Source organism: Lissotriton helveticus, chromosome 3_1 (genome assembly GCF_964261635.1).
Source record: "Lissotriton helveticus chromosome 3_1, aLisHel1.1, whole genome shotgun sequence".
Classification (NCBI taxonomy): Eukaryota; Metazoa; Chordata; class Amphibia; order Caudata; family Salamandridae; genus Lissotriton; species Lissotriton helveticus.
In genome coordinates, this window is record NC_136061.1 from 560,793,163 (window position 1) to 560,815,876 (window position 22,714).

The 22,714-nt window shown below is 45.1% G+C and overlaps 1 protein-coding gene across 1 annotated transcript in view; it reads left to right on the forward strand.

Annotated features, from left to right (window-relative positions):
- The window catches only part of ZC3H15 (zinc finger CCCH-type containing 15), a 243,772-nt gene that overhangs the window by 149,070 nt on the left and 71,988 nt on the right, over positions 1-22,714 (forward strand). The window contains exons 7-8 of the mRNA XM_078680489.1: positions 21,201-21,347; positions 21,502-21,606. Of these exons, the coding sequence (XP_078536615.1) occupies positions 21,201-21,347; positions 21,502-21,606 (252 nt within the window). The remainder of the gene's footprint in view (positions 1-21,200; positions 21,348-21,501; positions 21,607-22,714) is intronic.

Consider the following 22,714-nt stretch of genomic DNA (forward strand, 5'->3'; position numbering starts at 1 on the left):
GTGAGCAGTGCCCCATCTGCCTTCATAAAGATTATTTCTTAGTCTCCTCATTCATATTTGGTGGATGTCATGAGTGACTTCGCCCCTATACAGGAGGACTGGAATGGAGATTCATTATAATTTACAAGATCCTGAATGAGAATTTGCTCATGGGTGTGCTCCGAGAAGGAACTAGGAGCAGAAATCATTGCTTCCACCTTCACACCTCATGAGGCCCACCTGCCAACAGTTATGGTTGACTTTGGTGTGAGAGAGTAGGTACAAGCTCCACTGCCTTTGCAATTTTCCACCATGCTAACCTCCGCTACAAATTCTTAACCTTCAAGATGGGTGCTCAAAGTAAATTGACTGCCTCTTGTCTCTAGACCAAGTAATACTTCTAAAGTAATTAAATGAATCTGTAACCGTGGGGGAAAGTGGTGAGTGAGTGGACCCTTTGGGAAATGTTCCCTAACTCTGGCATCAACTTCACTGTATGGATGATATGTAGCTGTACCTTGAGACTGCAACATGGATAACATTAATACACTTGCCCAGTGCTACTTCAATATCAGCTTGTGGATGTCACAGTTGAAAATAAGTGCTTAGTGTACAAAAACAGAGTTTCTTCTACTATCACTTAATTGCTTCATGGTGGTTCTGCCGGACAGGGCTGCAAAACTATAGGCCATAAACGCCATTTGCAGAGCATAGGGGCTCAAAGATTTAAGGCATGTCTTAATCCATCCCCACCACCTAGTTCTCATGTTTCTTGTGGAGCTCATTTGTTTCCTCCCACTCCAACAGAAAAGTGGCCTGAAAGACGGGGCTGCAAGTTATGTAGTAGGGTCTACGAGTACCCCCTTGAGTGGTTCAGGTAATTCTTTTGATTGATTGATGGCTCCAGAAAGATGCTTTCCAGAGAAGCCTGCTGAAACTTTTTTTTAAAGTTGCTACATAAATTTGGATTTTTACAGATGTTTGTAAAATCAAACTTTAAGCAAGCTAAAAGATTTTATTTTATTGTGATATCGGTCTACATTTCTCTTAGCCTTTTATTACTGAAGAGTGTTAAAAAAGTGATTATTTTGTACTCTTTAGGACAATTAAGGTAATAACTGTTTTCTAATATTGATGGGCCACCAGTTGTCGCAGTAGTACCTCAAGTAAGGTTGCATCAGTGATCATTGAGGAATCAAGGGCAGCTGACACACACAACAGTGAACTAGAACCTGTTGCAAAGACCGGCATTTCCTTTCTAGACTGGCAATACAAGTGTATTGATTTGCATCTCTGACAGTGTGGGAAGCGCATTAGGAAGATCTGAATAATAGTAGTCTTTTGTCAGATATTGAGAGAGAACTGCTAAACACTGTTTTTTTGGGGCTGTCAGTTGGCATTGACTCCTTTTCTCGCTTTCCTGCAATGCACTTTGGTGTTGTTTTCCAACAGTATGCCTGAAGTGCAACCGAACAAAAGTAATAGGGAATGACTTCTTGAAGCGGTGCACGCAGACATTTGGACTGTTGACCATGTTACAGAAGAGGGCAGTCCTTCTGCAAATGTAGTCTGTAGGCTACATAGCTCATGAGTGGAGTCTGCCTCCATAAGTGGTCTTGGATGTTTTTGAGCTCTGGTGGTGTGCAGCTGAAGTTTCTTTGTAAGACACCCTAGTACAAAATGCCTGATGTGTTGATCTTGATAGTTTTTGAGGAGGAGTACTCTGGGGATAGTTTTTTTGATCCCGTGGATGTCCAACATTTCTAGCTTTTTCAGTCCTACCCATGATGCTCAACAGATTGAAAATGTTTCATGCAAACATAATTCTGGAGGTTCCAAATTGGCCTACAAGAGTTACTGTAGCGATCTCATCAAAGGAATGTTTTTCACACTGCCTTCATTCATGCTGGTTCGCTCAGGATGAAATTAGTCTGCTGCACCTTAGCATCAGATGCCAAAAGTTGCACATTTAGTTTTTGAAAGCTTGAGATTTGTTGGCCCTGTAACAAGAAAGAAAGTTGTTGATTATCTAGGGGCTGCATAAAGGAGGAGCTTGAGACATCATTTTGCAAGGCCATGTTTGAGAGTCTGCCAATTTTGGGTTTGGGCACATCTTGATACATGTAAGGCCTCCTTCTTTGTATCAGTGGATTTTTCACAAACACACTCCTCAGCAGGGTCCACACAACTAAACTGCAAAAAATTTAGATTTTTCACAGCCTGCTGGGCAGAAAATCTGGATTTTATTAAAGACACGGAGGCTAAGATTATGCAATCTCCTTTATTGCTTAGCTCACAGCAGCAACAATGAAGGGTTCTAGAACTATAACAAACATTCCAGGTAGGTATATAGTCCATGTGCACGTAGTGGTCTTCCTTCTTTGTGCAGCGAACAAGATAACTTATATAAATAACTTAAAGAACATTGAAGGAATAAACTTGAAGCCATAGAACTTGAAGGCATCGCGGGAATCTTGTGGAGAAATTAATCTGCAAAATAGAAGTAACAAAGATGAGAGAAAAAATCACATCCCAGGGTGGGAGCAAAAGTGGCGGGATAATCTTAGCCTCCGTGTCTTTAATAAAATCCAGATTTTCTGCCCAGCAGGCTGTGAAAAATCTAAATTTTATGGCATGACACGGAGGCCAATATTATGCAAGTTCAAAGTGTGTTCAAAACACTATCAATTACATTTGATACAGGTTTAAAATAACTTTTGAAAATACATTCGTTTGACCAATCCGCAGCCCTAAGGATATCCTGCAGACCACCACCTAAAATAAAAGCCTTCGAAGCTGATGCGCCTCTAAGAGAGTGAGCACCAAAAATTGAAATATCGATCCCAGCTTCTCTCATCACATCTTTAACCCATCTAGCTAGGGTGGGAGAAGAAACTGCTCTATGAGGATATCTATGGGAAATGATCAGTTGATCTACAGAGCCTCTTAGACCTAAGGTCCTTTTCTCATACTCCAACAGACAACGTACCACACACAAGATTTCATTCTGAGGAAAAAAGGGGTAAAAAACAGAAGTTGACATGGTTTTAGTACGTCTTTTAATGAAAAAACACCTTCAGGTTGAAAAGCCCTACTAGAGAGATCTAAGGCCTTTACGTCAGAAGTACGTCTGAAGGAAACAAGGCACAGTAAAACAGTCAACTTGTAGGACAGTTTTTTAATGAGAGAAATGTTTTCACCCCAAGAGGAAATAAGTCTGAGAACATCCCTCACGTCCCAGAGAGCGGAGTACTTAGGTTGAGGAGGGTTTAAAACACGCATACTCCTCATGAGTTTTTTGGTCAAAAGGTTTTGGCCTACAGAGGTACCATCTTGCAAGCAGTGACCCACTGCAATTGCTGATCTATAAACGTTAACGGTATGATAAGCTAGACCTGAAGCGAAAATCTCCGTCAAGAAGTTAAGAACTTGAACTACATCAGCTGAAACGGGATAGTAACCCCGTCGAAGGCACCAGCAAACCCATTTACGCCAAGCCAGTCTATAGGCTTTTCTGGTACCAGGGGCACATGATTCAGACATGAGTCTGAAAGCGCCCTCCGAAAGTCCTGGGATCTGCCACTGTCTCCTGAAATCTTCCAGGCCATCAGGGTCAGGATGCCCTGGAGAACTAGTGGGTGGCACTCCCCGTGAGGTCCTGTCAGTAAATCTTCGAAGGTGGGGATGAGAATTGGAAAGTCCACGCTCAATTCTAGAAAGATGGGGAACCAAGCTTGAGATTTCCAGAGGGGAGTTATTACTACTACAGACTCTTTGTTCCTCCGTATCTGAACGAGGAGGCGTGGAAGCATTGCAAATGGAGGAAATGCATATGGTTTCAGACCAAGCCAGTTCTGAAAAAATGCGTCTATTCCCAGGGCCAGTGGGTCCGGTCTCCAGCTGAAAAACCTGGGAAGTTGAGATTTAAGGAGGTCCGCAAAAAGGTCTATTCCGAAAGGACCCCAGCGAGATTGAATCGCAAGGAAAACTTTCCTGTCTAGTCTCCAGTTGCTTGAATCTACAAAGTTCCTGGAGAACCAGTCTGCTACTCCATTGTTCAGTCCCGGAATATGTTCGGCAAGGACTGAGATGCCCTTGTTGAGGCAGTAGGTCCAAAAACTCTTGGCCAAGTCCGAGAGGCCTTTCGAATGAGGGCCGCCCATTTTGTTCACGTACCTCACAGCAGATACGTTGTCCATGCGAAGCATGACTGAACATTTCATCTTGTCTTTGGTGAAGCTCTGGACAGCAAAGGACCCCGCGAGAAGTTCCAGGCAATTGATGTGCAGGTTCTTCTCCTGTGAGGTCCAAAGTCCCCCTGTTGAGGAATCGCCGCATGTGGCGCCCAGCCCTCTAGGCTCGCGTCTGAGTGGATAATCAGGTCCGGTTCTTCTCCGAAGATTGCTCTGCCGTTCCAGGCTTCTGCATTCTTCAGCCAGCAAATTATCTCCTTCCTGGAATCCGTGTCCAGGCAAACCATTTGGGAGTAGGACGAATTTACCCTGAGAGCTTTGGCCTTGAGTCTCTGTAGTGCTCGATAGTGCAGGGGACCCGGATAAATCGCCTGGATAGTTGAGGACAGTAGGCCCAGAATTCTCGCTAGGGTCTTTAGAGGAAAGGTGTGGATTTTTAATGCTTTCCTTAGTTCGTTTCTGAGTTTCCTGAGTTTGTCTCCGGGTAGTTTCAACTCTGCCTGGAGAGTATCCACTGAGAACCCCAAGAACTGGGTGACTTGGGTTGGGGACGTAGAGGACTTCTTTGTGTTTATCACAAAGCCTAGGTGTTCCAAAAGATTTATCGCAAGGGTAGTGTGTTGTGAAGCAACTTCCCTGGATTCGGCCATTATTAATATGTCGTCCAAGTAAAGGATTAGTCTGACCCCTTTGTTCCTTAGCCATCCTGCTATTGGGCGGAGAACCTTGGTGAAGCACCAAGGGGCCGATGAAAGACCGAAAGGGAGGCTGCAAAACTGCCAAAGTTTGCCCTCCCAGAAGAATTGGAGGAATTTCTGGTGAGGGGGCCAGATCGGGATTGTCAGATACGCGTCCTTAAGGTCCAGGCGAGTAAGCCAGTCGCCCTTTCTCAATACATCTCTGAGAAGATGAATTCCCTCCATTTTGAAATGGCGGTAAATCACCCATTGGTTTAGTTCTTTGAGATTTATGACGGGTCTCATTTTTTGTCTTTCTTTTCTACTAAGAATACGTTGCTGACAAAGCCAATCTCTTCCCCCTCCCGAATTGCACCCTTTAAGAAAAGGTCTTTGACCTCCAGGGACACTAGAGCGGAGTCTTTCTGTGAGAAACGTATCTCTTGTGGGGGAGTTGTTTGGAAGGGGTAGTCGGTAAACTCTATTTTGTATCCTTTCACGGTGTCTAGCACCCAAGGGTCCTGACTCACCATGATCCAGTTCCCAGAGAAAAGGGCTAGTCTCCCGCCCACCTTTATAGGGGTATCTGAAAGGTCTTTGGAGGTTCTTACCGGTAGAGAAGCTTCTTCCTCTCCTTTCGCCTCTGAAGCCTCTTCCTCTGAGTCTCTGCCTCTGGGGAAAGAAGGATGGCTGGTACCCATATCCCGATTGAAAGGATCTTCCACCACGTCCTCCAAGGGGTCTTGATGAAGAATTTCCACGGCCGGGGAATCGACCCCGCATCCTCCCGGCCCGCGAAAAAACTCTATTGTTAAAGACTCTCTTAATATCTTTTTGGGACTTTTGGATGGAATTAAAGGCTCCCACATATTTCGCCATCTCCTTGATAAAGTCATCTCTGAAGAGAAGGCCTTGAGATGATGCACCCCCTTCGTTTGTGGCAAGCTCAATTAATTTCGGGTCAATCTTTAAGAGTATGCTCTTGCGTCTTTCATTAGAAAGCGCAGTATTGGCGTTGCCTAGGAGGCAAATTGCCCTTTGTGCCCACTGGCGTAGTTCTTTTGGGTCAATGGGATTATTAGATACATACGCCCCTTCGGCCAGTTCAAACATTTTAGTAAGTGGGCCAGTGATGTTTAGGAGCCTGTCTTGACAGGATTTTAGGCCCTTATCAAGTCCCCTTCTGGGGTCCTTGCCCGTCTTGGCAATGAAAGCCACCACCTTGTTATCTAAATCAGGGGTGAATGCGATTTTGTCGGGGACATTCGGATCTCGGGCGAGCCCTGACTTCTTTTGGCATTTCTTTACGAAGCCAAAAGGAAAGGTATTCCCCGATATGTGGTGAGGGAGTCCACTCTGGCGAGAGGGGGTGCTTAATAAGTAGAGGGTCGAACATGTGTTCCCCAAAGGGGTCGAGTATTCCCATTTTAGACCCAGAGGCCTCAGATGCCTCACCCAGACTCTCCCTGATTTCGCCCTCCTCTCCGTCTGAGTTAAAGTCTGAGGAACAAGAGAGGTTTATGTCGTCTTGTGACTCGTTGTCACTATCAATGGGGATAGGAAAATTTGGGCCTTTAGACTGCCCATCCTGTGTGCCCGAGGCATCAATATTGTCACCGCCAGAGCGTGAGTTCTGTAAATTAGAGCTAGAGCTCCTATACTTTTTGGCGCCATCAGGGGGGTTATTGTAGATTTGCCTCTTTCTTTGGTTGGAAGTAGTATTTGAAGAGTCCCCTTGGGCTCTTTTCTGTTGCCAGTCTGGTTTAGCAAGTAATTCTAATTTTTTGTTTATGGTCTCGTCCAGAGACCCCATCACTTTGTCTAGGGCTTTGTTAATAAGTCCTTCTAATTTGTCTTCCATAGTGGAAGTTGAAGGATCTGAAGCCATGGTAAAGGGTAGATGTGGAAGCTGTGGTAGGCAAGGGCTAACTGACAAAAGTGAGAATGTTGGTGAGAAAATGGAGGTAAGTAGTCATGGGAACAGGCTTGGGTGCCAAGGGGCTTTCCTTTAATATAAGATAGTCCTTGCTCTGTTTTCTAGATGTTAGCTGTGGGTCATAATGTACTTTCCTCTAAAGGGAGGGGTAGTCCTATCTTAGTTTCTATGTATTATAAGGGTTGTCTCAGGTGATCGTGTTCTCTACCCTTTTTTTTTTTTTTTAATTAGGGAGAAGGATACCGGCGTCGGCGTCAGCGTTAGGGAGGTGAGTATGTTACATTTCACTGTCCATGCCGGCAAAGGTAATGATTCGCGGTCGGAGGAGCCGTGGGTCGCGTCGCTATTGAGACCCAGCGCGGCTCTGTTGTCACACGGCGTGGCTCTGTTACCCTGTTGTCAGGGGCCGACATGCCGGTGAGATTCCATTTGCGAGACGCGTCTGCATGGACACCCAGCGCGGCCCTGTTACGTAGAGAGCCGCGCTGCCATGGAGACGCGTGCGGAAGAGACAGAAGTATCGGGCCGGTGTTTTCAAAAGACGCCGGTCCCGAAATGTACGGGGCCGGCGTTCAGACGACGCCGGTCCCGTTTAAGTTTCTTACTCCTATGGCCTGAAGTGACCAAGGGAGCAAAGGGGGGGGGGGGAATCGGAGCACGAACGAGGGGTCGTTCCGTTTGTGTTAAACACATACAGGAAGCGAACGTGAAAATAAGCGTTTAGGAAGGGACGCGCAGAGAGTAAATATAATGGGGATTGAAAGGGGCTGAAGGAAACAGATGGTGAAAAGGAGAGATCAGGTGTTCTCAAAAACAGCGTCCCAGATATATAAAGTTGCTGAAGGGTTAGGGGGGGGAGGGGAAACCACAAAACCTCCCACAGGCTCACAATATATATATCATAAATAGCAGTCAAACAGGCAGTCAAAGTAATCAAGAGCATAAGAGTAAAGAAGGTTACTTATCTTGTGAGCTGCATTGTGTTGCAAGAACCTGGTGATCTTCAAGAAGGATGATTGAATTACAGGCCTTGTTGGTGGATTAACCTTTGCCCATGCCTTCCAAGTGACAAAGTTGTTAATAAGGAGAAGACAACTTTTTGTTGTTTTTTGCCAAAATTGCACGCATAATTTCATCTTAAGCTGTTCAATTGCCAGATTCTCTTTCCCCATGCATTCATGGAAGACTTTAGATCAGTAGCACATCTTCTTTTTCGGTAATAACTTTTCTTTTTGGCTATTGTGAAACCTCCATCCAGATTTTTGGTATTGGTGGGGGATTTTTGCTTAGTGTATTGGTTAAAAAACAAAGTTAAATGCCTTTTAGTAATAATGGGTTGGATGGATACTGTTCTCTCTACAATTACCACAGACTTACCTTCCCTTAGTCTTTAAATCTCGATGCCCATTGGGCTAAAATGTCTGGGAATGTAATGAATGTGAAAGCAGTACTGTAGCGTTGTCATGTATGGTTGCACAACTGTGTGTGATGTAAGTGGACCATGACTGTGTGTACAGACTAGTTCCATAGTATCAAATGGAACTAGTTACCAAAGGTACTTAACTTTTTCTTCTGCAGGTAAGGGTCTCTATGGAGAGTCATAGAAGTTAGAGTAGTTCCCTCTGCTTGCATGGACCGTAAACACTTTTTATCAGTATACCTGGCCCCAACAAAAGCCATTTAAAAAATCCATCTTTAAAAGCCATTCAAGAGGACTTTATTTCCTATCATGCATCTGCACAGTAGTAGCATCACTAGGTTCCAGCCAAAACCATCTTTAAAAGAAGAAGCAAGGCAAGAGGACTTAATTTTCTGTCCTCTATCTAAAAGTAACAGAATTTCCTGCTTTCTCTCTATTTGAATCAGCTCTTCAGTGCATCCCATCTCCTGGGCGTCCCCAGCAAAGGGCGGTCACCGACAATGATATTGCCTGTTTTCGCCTGTTATGGGGAAACACAGACCAGTGTATCACCGTTTTATAGTAACAACAATAACAATGAGTGGAGGGTCCAAGGGACTAAATTTTAAGACCTGCAAGGAAAAAACCCCTTCTTATTCAGATAAATAACACAAAGAATCCCTGGGTCGAAGATACCGGTGTGTTTTAGATAAACAGACTATGTTGAAGTATCAATTCTCCATAGGGGAGAAATCCCTTTAGGACGAATACCCTCACTCACCATAGTTGACATGCTTCATTGTTTTGGGTATGTCCTCCCAGTGGAAAATTCTAGTTCCACTGAGGGCTACCACCCCCTCACTGTGAGGGAGGAGCTCCGGGATGTTTTTATATAGAATCTGCTACACTCTCTGGTATCCTAAAGTCCTGTGGTGAATGAGGTTAAGTGCAAAAAACTGCAGCGCTGAAAGAATAAGAAAATGTGATATTAAAACTACCTAGTGACAGCAAAAAGGAATTTTATTGACTTGCTCTCGCTGGTAGGGATAAAAAGCAGTGCAAACAGCAGTATGGAAATTATACTGCTGGTTCTCAGCACACGGTCAACATGTTTCAGCCCCTATGATCTACAAGAGTATCCGGGCTTTCGTCAGGACCACAAAATAAATACAAAGCTGCTGCTAAAGTGAATAAACGCAAAAAGTGCACAAGCACTATCATGTGCTCAAGATACTAGACCATTGTTCCAGTGTATCCTTTCCGTAATACTGGAAATACCTAAAAAGATAGAAAAATAGGCATATATCAGGTCAAGAAACAACATAACTCTGTGATTAACAACACACACCTTATTCAATACTGCGAGGATCCTAAATGTATCCTTCACATCACATTATAGTGAGAGAGGGCAGATATAACTCACCCAACTTGCTGGATATCTAAAGCCTCACCTCAACCTGGCGGCAGCTCAGGGAAGAGGGCCTCGCTCTATAAAAGGAAAAGTATATACCTCTGTGTCAAATTACTATTTCATCATGTGCACACAGAATCCTACATTAAAAGACATAAAAATGCCTGTACTGCTCAAGTCATACTGCATCCAAATGTGAGAACTCTCAAAAGTCCTAATTCATGAAGTAGTATTTTTATTTTTTATTTATTTCCTCCAACTATTGTGCCTCTGTCAACATATACTGCTTGCTACAAAATATTGAGGCACAATAGTTGGAGGAAATAAGAAATAAAAAATAAAATTCCCCCTAAAGGAGGGGGAACATCATCCAGAGCTGTTGGCGGCTGAGAGAGACTTTCTCGTGTGCTGAGTTCTGCTCCTGCCAGCCAAAAGCGAACAGCTCCCCGCTCCCCCAAATCCACACTCCCAACTTCCTTTCAACAAAAGGCTTTCAGCTGCTCTGAACCCACAAAGAGTCTTCTGGGCTGTCACTGCCTTCAGGTCATGGTCTGCGCTGACTGTCTAGTTTGGATCCTACACCCAGCTTCGGCGTGGCGCCAAAGAAAATCCTGCAGCCAACCCAATCTTCGGACCTAAATCCGCCCGCATCAAAACCCAAACTGGTGCCGAAGCATTCAGAGGCGACCGGAAAATGACCGCTGAACCGGTCCGCCAGAAGCTGTAGGATGATCCTAACGGTCGTCAGAGGCAGATTACCATCCACCCACAAACAGGCTAAATTATCGTACAGCCTTCAGCGCCTGGCATTTAACCGTCAAAGGCAGCTCAGCTTTGAGGAAGCCCAGGAGCTCACATAACCACCAAAGCAACAGAAGAGGAATGACAAGGCCACAAGCCCTCTTCCTGACCATCCACTGCTGATCCGTTCTTCTACAGCACCCAGGCCTCCAGCATCACCATCCCCTTCTCTCACTAACCCACTTTCATACACACCAGAGGGAGGAGGGTGGGGGGCAGCATTTTCTGACCTGAGCGAACATGACGGATGGAAAACCATACAACATGCCCCTACAAGGAAACCCATGGGAGTCTTATGATGTGGGTCCACCAGGGGATACAAATCCTGACCTTAACCCTTACTGCCCCTCCTCTCCAGACACTTGCTTCTACCATGAGGTACTGGGTAGGGCTTGAGCATATCCTAGAGTGGAAATGCACAATGGGCCTGTTGAGGGCTCAACTCTTTCCTCTGCCCACTGTTTCATGCAGTACCTGCCCATGTTGAAAACGATGCTCAAAGCCTGTATTGACATATTCAATCTTACCCCCAACTTGATAAAAAGTACAAGGCTGCCCTTTCATATCCCATCTATGTCAGGGGCCAAGTCCCTGGTGGTGCATACCACCAGCAAACGGACAACTGCACAAGTGGAGAAGTGTGGCTCAGTGGTTAGAGGCGGCAGACCTGGACGCTGAGATCGGCCGTGGACCAGGGTTCGATTCCCCGCCTCGGCGGGTCTCGGGCTCAAAAATTCCACGGTCTCGACAATTCTCGCTCCGGTGCCTACTCAACTCACGGGGTCACACTCTGCGACTCTGGGCAATAGCTTGCTTAATCTCCACTACGGCCCCTCGCGGCGGGATGCCTGGCTTTCACCTTGTGTATACCCTGCCGGGGTATCACCCAGGGGAATACCAGGACGGGTTCCCTAAGCAAGCGCTTAGATACCGGGTCGGTGATTTGCGCTATATAAATACATGTACACAAGGCACTGGCAATGCCCCTCCACCTGACAAAAAAAAGCAAACTCACAGACTCAACTGGTAACAGTGTTTTCCGGCGCTGTTTGCAAATCATTTGCGCATCGCAAACAATTGGTCTGCATATTCCAGGGACGACCTGGCCCGCTGGGAGGAGATGGAGGAGCTCTTCCATCATCTACCAGAGGAGCACTGTAAGAGGGCTGGTCTCAGAGAGCAAACTCATCTCAAACACCACCAATAGATCTGCCTTAGATGCTGCTGACACGGCTGATAGGGGCATAAATTCCAGTGTACTCCTTTGCAGTTACGCCTGGCTCCATGTCTCCAACTTCAAGCCATACATTCAACAACTTCTCCTCAACCTGCTCTTTGACGTGAAACATCTGTTTGGGCCCCTGGTTGATGAGATATTGGAAAAGATTAAGAAAGCCACCGAGACGGCGAAGGCCACGGGTGCCCTACAAACACCTACCCCTCGTAGTTCCTTTCGACAGTCAGCTTATCAGAGAGCAGAGAGTTGTCTCCAATCAGTCGATGGTAAGCTACCAGTAGCTCCCAAACAAATTAGTCGCCCACAGCCTTGAGTTAATTTTTAAATAAGCACAAGGCCATATTTTCCTTTAAAGTTAAGGGAAAGGTGTGTTTAGTTTACTTTATTATCATCAGTCTGCAGAAAGCAGGGCCTTATGCGTAGTGCAGTCAGATTGATGACCTGGGCTGGGACACAGAGGTAAGCAACTGAAGCATTGAGGTATTTAACTCTTAAATAAAATCCCTTGTCAACTCAATATTAGAGCTGAGAACAAAATGATGTTTCTGAATGCTTTTAAATGGGCGAAAATTAAAATGAAAAGTTACCTTAATGATTAAGTTAACTCTTCGTTTAATTTCCTCCCATTTAAAAGTGTTGCATTTACAAATAGTAGGCTTCTCGCTCCCAGAGTGGCCAGTAGACACTATGCCATAAGTTTAGCTGAACAGTCAGTGTTTTAAATGAGAAAAATTTGAAATGCAGAGATTTTTTCCATTTCGTGAACATTTTTGCTGAACATTTTTCTGCACTCTAAGTTACTCCCATTTTAAAAAAATTATTACATGTTTGTGTTATACATGTGACGGTGCCACATATAGCGAAAGGTATGTCCTGTGCTGCAAATGCATACAACACAGGCTCACAATCACCCATTCAAATATTTCCCATTCATATGCACACATGTTTATACAGCCACAAAGACCACACTCACTGACACACATGGCAGCCCTGTAATAGCGCCCCTGGTCACAGTATTTTGTTCAAACCGTAGTATCTGGCTCTATGGACATTAGGCTTAGTCAATGAAGCTGGCCATGGAGGTGTCTGGTAACAATGCGGAAGTTGTTTAGGCTTCAGAAGCTCCCGATTTATTTTCACTGATCAGAAGTAGCTCTCATTACAGAAAAGGTTGGAGACCCCTGTCATAAAGGGTTCCACAAGCACCTCTTTTGAGACCTCTGTGTCTTTCCAGATTCAGGCAGCACAACAATCCTCTGCAAGACGCTATTTTAGGGTGCCTACTATGGTAATAGTGCCAAGGCAAGAGTAGATCCCCATAGGAGCAGCACCTGCCGCACACACACATGAAGTGTCAGGAGACGTCTTCAGATGTTTGTCGCTGTCTGGCAACACATTGTCTCAGACTGGTGGGTACTAGACATAATCCAACATGATTACTGCCTAGAGCACACTTCCGCACCACTCAACATATCCCGTAGACATATGCTCTCCCCAGAACACAAACGCCTACTTCGGGAAGAGATTCAATCGCTCCTTCTCAAAGGACCTACAGGTCTCAGGGGATGTGTTCCCTCTACTTCTTCAATACCAAAAAGTACAAATAAGTCAGGCCAATTTTTAATGCTAAAGTATTTATCACCGTTTTCAACATCTGACAAATCGCTCAAAGCATTATTTTACCTTTTCTGTAGGTTTTTTTCTTGTCCGAATGTCTTCTATTTAGGTCTCGGCTAGAAACGCGCGAAGCACGTTCTCGCCAGAGAACTATAGTGATCGTTTCAGCCGACAAAAGGAGACCAGAGCTGTGCACGCGCGCAGCATTGTGAATGGGAGAGGGAGAGACAAGAGCTGGCCACGCGCGCATAGGATTTGGTCGCGCGCGTGAGTCAGTCTCCATTTTAGTTTCGGATCGCTCACTGTGCCAGCATCTCCGCTGCGCGCCGATAACTGTTCTCTTCCTGGCCGGCTTCACGGAAGGCAGCATGCTTGGAGCCCGTAGGCGCCTCCTGTGCCCCGCTGACAGATGCGCTGTGCGTGGCACCCGGCGCACAGGGCATTCCTCTCCCTGTCACTGGCTGGTGCGAGCGGCTCGTAGGTTTCGGTTTAGTTTTTACTGAGGTGGTGATCGCATCGCAGAGAGAACGTGTCTGCGCAGAGCGGGTGCTAGCCAGAAGCTTCTGCCATCGCACGGAAAATGGGATTCCGTAGCCTGGTTTCCAACAGTGAGAAGTGAGTACAGACTTGTATTGTTTGTTACTGGCACTGATTCTATCGACCAGTGATGATCTCCCGGGTTGGCATCTGCCTCATGTTCATCGCCTTCATGTTTTGAAGCTGGATAAGTGTTTAAGGAACCTGCATGGCTAATCCAGACTTTATTCCTCCCCTTCCTTGCACGCTTCTGCCACCTTTTTAGGTCTTGTGGCCAAGCCAGCCCCGCCCGCCGCCCAACTCTGACGGCAGCCAGGAGAAGCAGGCAGCTCTGATGGCAGCCAGGGGAAGCAGGCAGCTCTGACCGCAGCCAGGGGAAGCAGGCAGCTCTGACCGCAGCCAGGGGAAGCAGGCAGCTCTGACCGCAGCCAGGGGAAGCAGGCAGCTCTGACCGCAGCCAGGGGAAGCAGGCAGCTCTGACCGCAGCCAGGGGAAGCAGGCAGCTCTGACCGCAGGCAGGGGAAGCAGGCAGCTCTGACCGCAGCCAGCTCTGACCGCAGCCAGGGGAAGCAGGCAGCTCTGACCGCAGCCAGGGGGAGCAGGCAGCTCTGACCGAAGCCAGGGGAAGCAGGCAGCTCTAGCCGCAGCCAGGGGATGCAGGCAGCTCTGGCCGCAGCCAGGGGATGCAGGCAGCTCTGACCGCAGCCAGGCGATGCATGCAGCAGGGTGCCGTGGCCAGAGAAGGTGGCAAGGAGGTCGGGCTACTGGGAAGGTCTGGTACCAGGCATTAGGAGCCTCTGAGCGGGTAGTGGAGATCGAGACAGGCACAAGACGGGCGGTGCATCAGGCGGAGTGCGGAAATTCAGGGGTCCGGAGCGTGATGGAGACAACAGACAGTTGTGTCATGATAGACCGGTGTTCATTAGAAGATGGGGTGGAGGGTGCAGCTGTGTGTTAGGGAGTTGTGGAGAAGGCTGGTGTGCACTGCTGCATGGTGGAGCAACCAACTGTGCATGAGGAGAGTGGGCAGAGGCGGCTGCGGTGTACAGGGAAATGGGCGGAGCAGGCAGGTGTGCAGTAGGAGACAAGAGAGCAGTCACCCGTCAAGAGATTAGTAGAGCAGGCGACTGTGCATTAGAGGATTGTGAGCAGACAGGTGTGCGCTGCTGCATGGTGGAACAGGCAGCTGTGCATTAGGAGAATGATGGGAGCAGGCAGCTGTGCATTAGGAGAGTGGTCGGAGCAAGCAGTTGTACTATAGGAGACAAGGGACGGGAGCAGTCCACTTTCAAGAGATTGGGGAGCAGGCAGCTATACATTAGTAAACTCAGTAGGCAACTGTGTATTCTGTTAGGTGGTGGAGCAGGCAGGTGAGTATTAGGACATGGGCGGAGCAGGCAGCTCTGTGTTAGGAGAATGTGAATAAGGCTGGTGTACACTGCGAATCAGACAAAAGTGCAGTAGGAGGTAAGGGGGCCGTCAACTGCCAAAACATTAGTGGAGCAGACAGCTGTGCATTGAGGATAATGTAGCAGGCAGGTGTGCACTACGGCATGATGGGGCAGGCTGCTCTGCTTAAGGGAGTGGGCAAAGCAGGCACTGTGCATTACGATATTGTTCGGAGAAAGCAGCTGTGCAGTAGGAGACAAGGGACATTTCCTTCTTTCTTGAACCCGTGCGTTCACCGCGGTCTTTCAAGGCCATGGGAAATTGTTCTTCGTTGGGTCACCCTTGGAATTTGTCTGCGGTCTCCCTGCAGCACCTGTTTGCACGGACAGCTCATCTTTTCACTGCCCAGGGGTATTCAAGGTTCAAATGACTTGTGGTCAGACACGCTCGGGCAATGCTTTTACACCAGTCTTTCTCGGGACATCCGTTAGGACATGGCAGGCTGCCATTAGGTCTGTCCTGGAGGAGATGTGTGCTTCTGGATACCATTAATTCATAATAAACCACATTCCCCAACCTTTTTTTGCGTCATTGTTTCAAGCTCTGCGTTGTCGCGCAGTCAGTAACTTTACTGTCAGTAAACGTGTTATTGTAAGTTGCTTAGTGCTGTGGCTAACCATTCACAAACAATGTTTATATACCAATTGCAAATTAAATAAATAATGCAAAGCATTGTCATTTACAATGCCAGTAACTCAAACTTTAATGCTGCGAGACCTATTGCATTGTAAATGCTTGTTTTCTTAAGTGCCCATCCTGTGGGAGACAAAGCTACCATGGACCCACACCAGCTATGTGTGGTATGTCTGCCATCCTCTCATCCTGTAAAGGATTGTGACTTTAAAAAAAATAAGACAAAGTAGACTTCTAAGCATGTGGAGGAAATATGACCCAGTGGCAACTTGTAAGATTTAAGAACAGAGGAGGTAAAAAGGTTGACACACACTCTCCAGGGAATACCTTTTCCTGCTGTGCCATTGCCTACAACACCAAAGGACTCCCACTGAGGGAGATTCAGTGTGAAAAAGCTCTGAGGCGACATGGATATACTCCCAGTTTCCAGCCACGCCATTGCAAGCCTAGGCCCGACAAGTTCACCATAGAGAAACCGGCTCAATTTCAACAATCGCACCTCCATGACCGCTGATCTAGTCAGCCGTTGGCTTTGAACCATTGGTGGCAACTCTCTCTCTCTCCGCCAACAAGACATTCTAGATGCATGATGGGCTCTTTTTCACATTCAGCAACAACTGCACTGCTGTCAAACCACTACTTGTAGTCACTCACTTCGATGTTGAGGTTTTTAATGTCGACCTTCTTTCCTGAGTAGGATAGAAAAGAATATGGTTGTCATCCATTGCATAGCATCTCTGCAACCTTTGGTGCCTCCACTTTTTGTCACTCATGTAGAAGATTCTCCGCAGATTCTACTGCTGCCTTTCAATCTTCCTCTGCCTCCAAAAATGGTTTCACAGCAGATCTCTGTGTCACTCATAGGAAAACTGCCCCAGTCGCTGCAAAGATCTCCAGGTGAGCATGTTCCTTAATCCCCAATGAGAGAATTCAGGCTCTCCAAGCAGACCTAGAAGACATAAGTTATACAGATCTCCATCATAGTCACTTTCTTTGTAGAAATCAAAGGATGGTGCTTTAGTGTCTTCCTATAAACCCACCTCTCCTGTGGGCTCACTATTGAGGGTCACTTCGGTAGATGATCTACCCACCTTTTACAATGTACTAATGGCACGACCCTCGAAGTTGATGGTTTCGATGGAAGTACCTGAAACATTAGTATCTATGATAATAGAGACCCTTCAGTCTCTCCCTGAAGTGGTACAAGGCTGTCTGGAATTGGCAGGGAAATTTCTCACACATGCCACTGTCAAAGCAGCAACTGTGTCTGCTGAAGAAATACAAATCTCTTCAACAAGACCCAGAGTTCTTAAAGGCGGAGCCTAAGCTTAGATCTGTAATAGTGTTACCTCTTAGAAGACCTGCTTCTGGTTGTGAAACTTCTGCAAAACCTGCCGGGAAGAGCACAATGATGGATCCTACTAATAGAAAGATATGGGAACCGCAGCAACGCATATTGAATAGAGCCAGAGGTACTCTCCTCGTGAGCCAAGAAAAGTTTGTATTATCTCGAATACTGGATCTACTCGCAGTCAACACGTGGATTAAAAGGGAAAGACTTTGCATGCTAGCCCTTCAGCAAATGTTTCCCTCACAGCAAGGACTGGGATTTTGGAAGTGTGTGGTTAAAAACTCCAAGACACCTGTTTCCATATTCTGATAGAAAAGAAGCACAGGAATTGACAGATTTGTAGTAGGAACACCATACTACAAATATGCAGTGCTTCCGCTTAGTCTGAAAGCAATCCTTCAAACTTTTTTGAAATTCATGGCAATAATAGTGACCCACCTTTGATGTCTTAGCACCTGAAAAATGGATCAGGACTTTCAAACCGCTTCCTCTGTCTGTGTGCAGATAATTATCCAGACGTCTGTAACATCCCCGTTCATGTTCTGTTTTATCTGAGGGCATCTTTAGACACCATGTAAGTAATGGTGTGTTCTAAATCTGGGAGAAATGTCATCTCCTCCTGAAGCCTCCTTATCTTTCAACCCAACAAATTGTTTCCTTTCCAAGGTCCATGGCTTTCTGCATTTACATTATCCCAAATGCAAGTCTGCTTACGAGGCCTCTTCATTAATGTCTGGTATAAGTGGTCTCAAAAAGAGTGGGTAGGATACGTATTCAAATAAACAACATAACTAACCTGCTCTATCTTAACAGCAAGGGGGCATGGCATTCAGACCACCATCACTGGTGTTACAGAAAAGGGGATTGTGGGCTGTTGCCAAGGGCTTATTGAAGGCAGTTCACTTGCAAGGAAACATTAACCGGGGGGAGGGGGTCCTGATCTGGTTTTACAAAGAAAATCACAGATTGGTTCCTTCAGACACCCTTCACCAGCAAGTTTTCACAGAATACGACTACCCAATAGAGCTCTTTGAAACCTGTCAAAAAAAATGCCAACACTATAAATCCAGGCTACTGGGCAATGTCATTTTGAGGAGTATTAAGCTTTTCCTCTGATTCTTTCTATACCAATGTTTGCAGTAAACCTCCGAAATTGCCAAGCAACTATGATCCTCATTGTTCCTGACTGGGCATTGCATTTGTGGTGCCCAGACTTGTTACACATGTCAGTCAAGGCACACAAGGTTGCCATGCAAATTTAACGTCCTTGCAAGATTATGGGGTCAGATATTCAACCTGAACCCCCCATCCTTTAATTTGGCAGCATGGCTCCTGATATCAGAAAATATATGATCTAATCTGCCATAGTCTTGCATGGGCATTCTACAGGAAGCTAAACCCTCTTCGACCAGGACTTGTTATTCCTTTAAATGGAAAATGTTTTGCCTGTGGTGTATACACAAATGGTACAAACCTATCACCTCCCAAAAAAAGTGATTGTGCCATTCCTATTACAGTTGGCTCAATCCAAATTGCTGTTTTTGTTTAATCAAAGTCTATCTTGCTGCTGTACCATCTTATGGTATATGGCCTAAGCAAACATCCTGTTATAAAAATGTCTTTATACAATTCCTGTCATTAAGGACTTTTTAAAGGGCCTGAAGAAACCCATTTCTCCCATAATTACACCTCACAGTCCTTGGGAGCTAAGTATTGTAAAAATTAATTGATCCGCCATTTTAACCTATTCAGGGGTTAATTGTTGCTTCTCCTTGGAAGACTGCTTTTTTGGTGGCCATCAGTGCAGCTCATTAGGGTTGTGAAATTCAAGCCTAGAGAGCAGCCTTATTGAGTGCAGCCTTATTGAGTGTTTCATGCAAATTGAGAACTTGATCTTCTTATCTCCCTAAAGCTGTCCTAGAATTCTATATTAACCGGACCATTATTGTCCCAGTTTTCTTTAGTAATTCCATCTTCACCAGTAGAGATTTCATTACGCGGTCAGTAGAGTTCCTCACTTCTGTCTCAATAAAACAAAGATCTTGTGTAAACCTAACCAATTATTTATCAACTATGGTGACATTTGCCGAGATCTGGCAACTTCAAGGATAGCAGCTACCACAACATGGATGAGAATCATCCCCTTTTCATACATGTAAAAAGTGGACACTTGGAAATCAGTCCACACTGCTGTCTTGATTCCGATACAAAAGCTGAATCTAGTGTTAGTCATGCGGCTCTAAGGAAACTTTTAGAATAGTTTTGTATTAAAATTCTTAATTCTCTCATTCGTTTTTATTCCTTCAGCCCAAGAGCCTCGAGGGTTATGACATTTTATTTTAACTTGCTACTTACTACATTCTGACATTTGACTATCAATAAAGATCCTGTGACGCAGAATAAATGGTTGCTTTTCTTCGTTATGCTTTGTAGGAATATTCATAAATTCACAAGCTGAACTGGCTCAAAATTTGGGGCAGTGGGTTAGGAAGTGAACACCAGGGAGTAGATCGTGTTGAAGGCAAAGGCTCAGAATGTGGTCTTTGTTCTAGAATTGGTGAGTATGTTACAATTAAAGATCTCTCCTACAGGGGCGTAACACAGGCCCCTGCACCCCCGGTGGTGTGAGGGGGGGCCCCTGAGCTACAGGGAGCCTCCACAGTACAGTACTCAGGCCTGAGCGCTCTGGAATAAATCCGGAGTGGGCCACTCCGGGGACATTGCAGGGGGGCCCCTTAAACTTTCGTTACGCCACTGCTCTCCTACCTGATGGATGGACCTCGGAACCAATATGGAGAATTAACACACTATCCCTTTTCCCTGTGTGGTGATAGAAAGAAGTATTAGACTGAGCCGAAATGTGTATAGTCTGCCTGTAAAAAATGTGCAACCATGTTACGTAGGCATGATCACAAACACATTGGCCTTTCTGAATTAAATCTTTTCCTGCAGATTCTTTGCAAGATCAGCAGTCTTAAGTATGGCATTGAGTCTGTGAACGCTTCTCCTTAAACAAGAAACATGTAATCTTTCTCTTGTGCTTGTAATCAGTCTAAAAATCTTTCATTCTAGCAATTTGCTTTTCAGGGTTAGCTTTTCATCCTTTTGCAGGGTTAGCTTTTCATCACTTGTTCCACACAAACCTAAAATCCCTCCTCCTTTTTAAATAAGTCTTTATCTTCCTAAGAATTCATAAACCAAATCTCAGATCCACAGCCAATGTAGTTTCATTCACTACCTTAAACAATGTAATTTCCATTTCTCCAGGGAACTTCAAACAGAGTGAGATTTTTAGAGGGAAAAAGTCTTGGTTTTCAGAGTTTTTTTGTCTTTTTAAGAAAACCTATTCCCTCCATTGAGGCTCACCTTAATCCCTTTAAATATTGTGTCTCTTCCCTCAATGAGTGCTGCTGCTTTGTTGGATGGAGACTCAATTTCAGGCAGTTGAAGCATGGTGGGGTGCCCTTTTATTGTTGAGCCACTGCCATATCCACTGGCGGTTAAGCAGGTTGTGGTACTCCTTTTATTGTGGGGGCACTACAGATTAAAATGACTGCTAGTGTTCCAAAAGGCAGGACAAATTTTAACCAGACCTCTGCAATGGGCCTGAGAATGTAAACTGCATCGTGGTTTAGGACAGGGATGGTGGATTAGCGCCCCAGTCCTCATTCTGACTGTTTCATAAGCCATGTCACTGAACATAGCATAACACAGGGAGGAGTAGAAGCGGGTCCGGACTATTCGCATGATGTAAAACCAGGACTACAAGAAAGTTACATTTTGAAAGTTTTGTATCTAACCTTAAAAAAATGTTAAAAGATTAAAGTGAAAGTAACTAAGAAATACTGAAGTGAAAAGATTTAATACATAAATGGATATTTATAACTTGGCTAGCTTTACTTTAATTTGTGTTTAAAAAAAAAAAACTGGCTGCTTCCTGTTGTAAGAATCTATTTTGGCTCTTTTTACTAATTTTACAGCGTGCAGCTCTAGGACCAAACGTTACCAAAATTTCGTTGGAGTCTTTTCTTGCATGGAAGAAAAGAAAAAGACAAGACAAGATGATTAAAGCAGAAGAAGAAATGGAGAGAAGGAAAGCTGATTTTACTGCTGGCAAAGGTCTTGGTGTAAGTGCTTTGCTCCCATGTTACCCATTTCCTCTGCACCTTTACTTGATCATAAAAGCTACCTAATTACTTAACCTCATTGTTTTGAAATGCATTTGCAAATCATTAGCACTATATGCAAATTGTTTCCATTTTTATTTTGTTGTGCCAATAGATTAGTGGTCGTGAAGTATTTGAATTTCGACCTGAATTGGTTGATGCTGATGATGAAGAAGCAGATGATACAAAGTACACGCAAGAAGAGGAAGAAGATGAAGATGTAAGTTGACTTTTTACAGCAGCCCTTCATTTTCGCAACCATCATATTTTTGCAGTTATTGTCCACAATGGTTCCCCCCCTTATGCTTTTTGTCATTCACAGAACACAGACAATGATTTAATAATCTGCAGGTTTTTAAATGATTAATTGATATGGCCTGCTCTATGTAATTGGTTTTCTGAGTGAAATACAGCAGGGTTTAGTAAAACAGACACTGCGCAAGAAGGGTGACTATTGTCCACCATAACTATTTGCACTTCTTGGATTTATTTCATACCACTGTTGTCATGGAAAGGGGGTATCTATGCATTTACAGAATCAAGAAAAATGTCTGGCATTGTATGGTAGTGCATTCACACTACAGTGTCGATGTCAAGTTTTAAAAGCCTAATGTATGTAAGTGTAGTTCTCCATAATCATTTTAATTGAAGGCATACACAACCCTCCCCTGTCTCTGGAAGGTAACTATATAATGTTCTCATTACAATTAGAAATCCGAATCCTGCAATCTAGCAAGAAAACAAACAGAGTTCAAGTGCCACTGCTCGGTCAGCTGTGGTACTACTAGTTTTAAAGCTGTTATCAACTTTTTTACTTTGTGGAAGCTGTTGGCTTTCGGCACACAAACGCATATATATATATATATATATATATATATATATATATATTCAGAATAGGATATCCATTTCACAACACAAGGAAATCATCTGGCACTCGAGCAAGGGTATCGTTGTGTTCGAGGCATGTGGGCTGCTAAATTCATATCTTAGCATTAGATCGCCGCCTAGTGTTGGGTCCGGATGATCGCACATTGTTGTCCTGGAAGAGTCTTCGAAGTATCCTGAGATAGGTGGCTCCTCCCCTGGACTACAGTGCGCATGGGCATCGGCTCCATCCCCAGATTGTTTTTTTCCGCCATTGGGTTCGGATGCGGTCTCGACTTCTCTCTGTCGGAACCGAGTAAAACTAACTTTTTAAGGCCAAAAGGCCTTGGATTTATAGCGTCGGTATTGTTTGCGCACGGTCTCGAGTTCTTCCTACTCTTGGAGTCGGATTCAGCGGAGTTTTTTTTCACTCTTCGGACATCGAGGCCTTCTCATCGCGACAC